This window comes from Haliotis cracherodii, unplaced genomic scaffold, assembly GCF_022045235.1.
Source record: "Haliotis cracherodii isolate W230 unplaced genomic scaffold, xgHalCrac1.p SCAF_11, whole genome shotgun sequence".
NCBI classification, from domain to species: domain Eukaryota; kingdom Metazoa; phylum Mollusca; class Gastropoda; order Lepetellida; family Haliotidae; genus Haliotis; species Haliotis cracherodii.
In genome coordinates this window covers 19,318,196-19,324,195 of record NW_027266266.1, presented here as the reverse complement: position 1 = coordinate 19,324,195, position 6,000 = coordinate 19,318,196, and the positions used below count along the sequence as shown (strand labels likewise).

The window sequence follows — 6,000 nt, the reverse complement described above, 5'->3', positions numbered from 1 at the left end:
AGTGTATTGTTTCCGTTAGCCGGACGGCATTGTTGACGTCATTCGGATCTTATTGTGACGTTAGTCGGAATGACGTCACACCTAAAACGACGTCATAGCCGGATTGCTGACGTCGTTCGACAAATTGTAGTTCCGTCGCTGTTGCGACTTGCTGTAATCACTAAAATTCGTCTCTGTGTGTAGACAGATTCTTCGGTAATAAATAGAACATATTCGCTCTCGCCAGGGAAATACCGGAATTTAGACACATCAACACTTATATAATAGCCTCTATATATCCAGCATACAACATATTTTGTCTTGGCATCCAAATAATAACTCTTTAAATCATATCAATATACTTAAGTGGTAGACCTATTCTACCCTGGAATCTTCACGGATCGCAATAATCTTGGACGCGACTTTCAACCCCATTTCACCTAATATTCCCCTTAGTTGTTCTCCAATGGTTTTATGCGCACTCGTGACCATTCTGGCCAATGTGTCCGTTTTAACTTCGTGCGCACTAACTGTTTGCTACAAATGCCGTTTCGCGTGTGGTCAGCTCCAGAACAATTCGCCCTCATGCATATGTAGCACGCGAAGCCGGGAGGTCGCACACAAAGGAGACACTGGAATGTAAGTAATTGCAACAGATTACTAGAATACATCGCAAGCTACTTCGAAGGTAGACCATCAGATAACGTCTGCTTTCAGAGTTGCGTCACATTTGGTAGTGATACCAGCCATTTATACGTTTTATTGCACTGAACGAATCTCTATTTTTTAGTCCTGGGTGACGACCAGATATCGCCGAGGATTAGGTATCACTAAGGGTTATGGCTAAAACCGCACCGCGCCAAATCGGCTTGTAGCGGAAACTGAATCTTGACCTGTTGAAACTTGATATCATGTGTATACGGTTTTATAGTTATAAATATAAAACATTAGGTATGTCATTCACTGGAGTGATAGAGTAAAATAATGTTTTTTAAGGTATTGGAAATATTGGGAAACAACATGTTTTGCCATAGTGTGTTTTCACAAGGTTACCTGTACTGTTGATTTCGAGGTATATTCAGTTCATAAACAAACCTTTTCATACAAAACCTTGCATGTGAAACATTAATCTATCAGTAGCCAAATATGCATAGTTGCATTATTATAATGCCCCAAATCCATCCCCTTAAGCATGCTCAAAGTGCTACATTATTACCCAGGTCAATGGATCAGTGTGTGCTCGATTTTCATTCTCAACTCCCTGGGGAGTGTACTACCCAAACTGCCTGTGAGGTGCTAGCAGGTCATCATTCACATTACCACATTAGAGTGTGGCGTTAAACAACAAACATTGCCACATTTCCATCCCTTCCTACTGGGTATCCATTGAATGCTTGGTGAACAGAGGCGTATTTGGAACAATGTTGATGCATATGGCTATATATGACTGCCCATAACCCATTAGATATATGTTGCGCTGTCCTTGTTGTCGTAAAGTAAGCAGTGAATGCATAAGGAGTAATGCAGGATAAGTATGCAAATGTAAAAAATATTTAGATTTGACTAAATACACATTCTAGGGCTGAGACGAGTCCAATTTACTATCCAGGTACCCAATCCCCTATTATCCTGCGCTTCCCTGGTGTCTGCTGTAGGTCTCAAGAGATGGGTACAAAATGTCTGATTGGGAATAGATTGACTCGCCTTGGCAAAATGTGTTTAGATACACGTATAGAACAATCTGGTCATTCATACACTGAAGTTGACTGAAGCTTTATCTTTATTCAAAAATATAGAAGTCAGAAGGAAAGTGTGCATTGTGAGAAACTGCAAAGGTATATTTGGTAATGAGTCAGTTAATGATATTTGCAGTTGTTTACCTGTGATATTGTGAATGCAAGTGGCACTGTTGTTACAGAAACAAGGCTGACTGTGTAGCAAGCATTTTTGACAAATATGGTACAAAAAGCAAATTCAGAACTGACAAATATTATTGTATTTTACAAAGAAGGAGTTATCAAACAAACCAGAAAGTGATGGTTCAAAGGTGAGAACTTCAAATTGTATACAAATACTTGGGAATATATTTCACCCCAAAGATTTTTAGGGATATGGTGAGAAGTACTTTAGCACAACCTGATCAGGTGTGTGCATTTAGAAAACGGTCCAATCAGTTGCACACTAAGATCCTTAGAAAGTTATTGTCTGTAAACACAAGTGGAAGTAAGGCAGCTGTTTATGTAACCAACATTTTTAATGTGATAAATACTGGATGAAATTGTTATATGAATAACGCCAAGCATCATGTTATACCAGTCTGATGAATCTGGCAAAACCACATGGGCCACTTGTGTAGAATACCTGCTGTACACCCAGAGACCATATACCAGTATACTGTCTCTGGTGACAACTAAGGTTTTGGCTTGGCCTGGATAGAGCAAGATGTGGGTGATCAACCCTGTTCTCTCTCCATTGTTGGACGGAGAATGGAAGATTGATGGAGTCAGACATGATCTGAAAATGTAAACATTAGCAGCAAACTTGAATATTATAACCTTAGAAAATCTGCATCTGGAAAAATATCAGTCATGTATATATAATAAAAAGTTATGGTGTTCTTCAATAGGTGCCAATGTGGAAATCTCAAGCTATGTATGCATACTACTACTAGAGGCTGAGCAGGAGGAGATCTGTGTTGTCACATTTGTAAATGTTGTCAAAGTGGTTCGACCGCCTCCGTGGTCTAGTGGTAGAGCGTCCTCCCGGAAAGCGGAAGGTCCAGGGTTCAATCCCGGGGCGCGTCATACAAAAAGACGTTTAAAGATTGTACTTGTTGTTACCCTGTCTGGTGCTCGGCATTAAGGGGCTAAAACAAGGACTGGTCGGCTTGGAGTCAGTATACTGTGTCTGAGTGGGGTATTCATGTTAAACTGCGGTATGGTATCTCAGTGAGCTAGCACTATAAATCGGCATCAGTCCGGACTAGTACAAGCAGCCACACACACACATACACACATACACGTGCATGCACGTCGCTATATAAGTGCAATAATCTTGGACGCGACGTTAAACCCAATTTCACCTCACCAAAGTGAGTTTCAGTATGCAGTTGTAGAAGATTAAGTACATTAAAAGTGACCCGATTGTATGTCCACTTATATGAATATATGAGATGCAAGCTGTTGCCATGGACATCATGGATAAACAGACAAGCATCTAATGAAAATCACTTCCTCAGGGCTATGACAGATATTCACTTTGTAGATATGACTGCTGAATACATTATAAAGTGTACAAGGATCCGAAATTTTCCATGTACATAAAGAGAGTTAATATATGCATATTGTACTATTGATGCTGTGTGTCAGATGAGTCTGGTGAAAGGGGGAAATATTTTTGAGTTTCTTTGTTTAACATTTATACTATATTCTTTTATACTCCAAGTATGTTTACAGTGTTACACATAAAGTGAGTGTATAGTATGTTATATGAGGGTTTATACATTGTCGATCAGCCACTAGATCGGGATCATTGTGGATCAGGGTGGTCAGACTCGCTGACTTGGTTGATGCATGTCATCGTATCCCTATTGCGTGGATCGATGCTCATAATATCAATCACTTGATTGTCTGGTCCACACTTGATTATTTATAGACTGCTGTCATATAGCTGAAATATTGCTGAGTGTGGCGTTAAACAACAAACCAACCAACCAACCAACCCAATAAATGAAAGCGCAAAAACCTCTCCATATTCATAAGAAATCGCTGCTAAAAGTAGAGTCGATTGTACGATTCCCACTCTACCATGGACATGAGTTTATGAACCACTTAGACAATCCAGTGATTAATATGACGAGCATCGATCCACGCAATTGGGATCAATGACATGCATCAACTAAGTCAGCCAGCCTGACCACCCGATCCCTTTAGTTGCCTTTTACGGCAAGCATGGGTTGATGAAGACCTATTCTACCCCAGAATCTTCACTGGTCTATTTACTGGTTAACTGATACCAAGATCCATCACAAAAAATTTCAGTGTTTGACTGTCCTTTCTAAATCATCAGCTGGTTTCAATCTATTTGCAAATTAATAAGTATTTTTTGCCATGATACATATATCATATTATTATGTATGGTCCCAGCTGTAGTTATTTGTGGTGTTATGGTGGAAACATCTTCAGGAAAAGCATTAACATGATAGCGTTAAGTGACATCTCTTTTGTTTTCAGTGAACACCATCACGTCCACAAATTGATGATGGAAGCAGAAAGCCAACCCCAGAATCCTGACTCTGTTCCTGAAACATATGTAATCACAGACTACGATGAAGCATTGCTGGAAACAGGTGATTTTCAGAAACAATCTGTTACAGACACATTGGAAAGTAGTGATTTCCAGAACCACTTTTTGGCTGACACAAGTGGAAACACAGAATGTGATGAATCGTTGCTTGAAACAGGGAATGTCAAGAAACGCAGACGCCGTGGGAGGTCACCAAAACAGCCTCACATGTGTCGGGAATGTGGGAGAACATTTGTCCAATCAGGAGACATGAAAAGACACATGCTTCGCCACAGTGGAGTGAAGCCATATCAGTGTGGAGAGTGTGGAAAATCGTTTACGCAGTCAGGTAGCCTGCACACTCATTTGAGGATTCACAGTGGAGTCAAGCCGTATCAGTGTGTTGAATGTGGGAAAGAATTTACACAGTCATGTAACCTGCAGTCACACATGAGGAGCCACAATGGAATCAAGCCTTATCAGTGTACCGAATGTGGGAAAGAATTTACACAATCATGTAACCTGCAGTCCCACATGAGGAGCCACAGTGGAATCAAACCTTATCAGTGCACCGAATGTGGGAAAGAATTTACACAATCAAGTAACCTGCAGTCACACATGAGAAGTCACAGTGGAATCAAACCTTATCAGTGCAATGAGTGTGAGAAAACATTTACACGCTCAAGCCACCTTCAGGCCCATCTGAGAATTCACAGTGGCATCAAGCCGTATATGTGTCGGGAATGTGGGAGAACATTTACTCAATTGGGTGACATGAAAAGGCACATGATTTGCCACAGTGGATTGAAGCCTTTTCAGTGTGGCGAGTGTGGGAAAACATTTACACGCTCCGTTTACCTGCAGACACATATGCTTTGTCACACTGGATTGACGTCTCAATAAGTAATGAGTGCGAGAAAACTTTTTTTAATGTATGCACCACAACTGATAAATGATAAATCAATGACTGTGTTAGTTAATCCTTGGAAGACAGAATGTTACGTGTTTTTGTCATGCATGGGCTTTTGACACCAAGAGATGTGTGTATTCAATTTACTCCTTATAGTAATCTCATTAAAATCAGATCCTAGTTCTCGCTATCGCTAAACAAAGATCTGAGGACATCCTGTTACGGGTCACGTCAGAACGACCTTTCATCCGACCAATCAAAGCGTCGCATACCAGTTCATGAAAGTGACAGTCGGAATGTGTTTTCTAATCATGCAACCTCGAAAATGTTAACAGGGTGTATTCCCGACAGTTACGGCCCTTACGACTGATTCCGTCAAAATTATCATCTATCTCTCGCTTCCGTGGGATAAATATAAGAACGGAAAAGGCATTGCACAGTACGTGGGAAGCACTGCCATACAATCTCAACCGTATATTAGACATTCAAGAATGTTCGTTCGTTCAGTTTTCTAAAATTTAATTGAGAACTGTGTCAACATATATTTGAAGTGTAGTCTGAAATGAAAGTCGCCAGGATGAAACAAGTGCTGTAAAAGTCGAGAAAGCTGCTGTCTAATTGGCTGACATCTTGTTAGTCATTTCAGTGGTCGAGCAAAGTTCGCGAAAGTTCGTTCTGAGGTGACCCGTAATGGGATTTCCTCAGATCTTTAACGGCAGCAAGAACTTAGATCTGATTTTAATGAGAATGCTCTATATAAATACATATGTTGAAGAGTCCATATAAGACTTATTGCCTATATTTATGTTATTATTATCTTTAAAATG

General features: G+C 40.2%; 1 protein-coding gene across 1 annotated transcript in view; it reads left to right on the top strand.

The window, feature by feature from the left end:
- The first annotated feature begins 585 nt into the window (after positions 1–585).
- Positions 586–6,000, top strand: part of LOC139456303 (zinc finger protein 585A-like) — a 21,240-nt gene continuing 15,825 nt past the window's right edge. The window contains exons 1-2 of the mRNA XM_071237929.1: positions 586–618; positions 4,212–4,996. Coding sequence (XP_071094030.1) covers positions 4,237–4,996 — 760 coding nt within the window. The 5' untranslated portion in view covers positions 586–618; positions 4,212–4,236. The remainder of the gene's footprint in view (positions 619–4,211; positions 4,997–6,000) is intronic.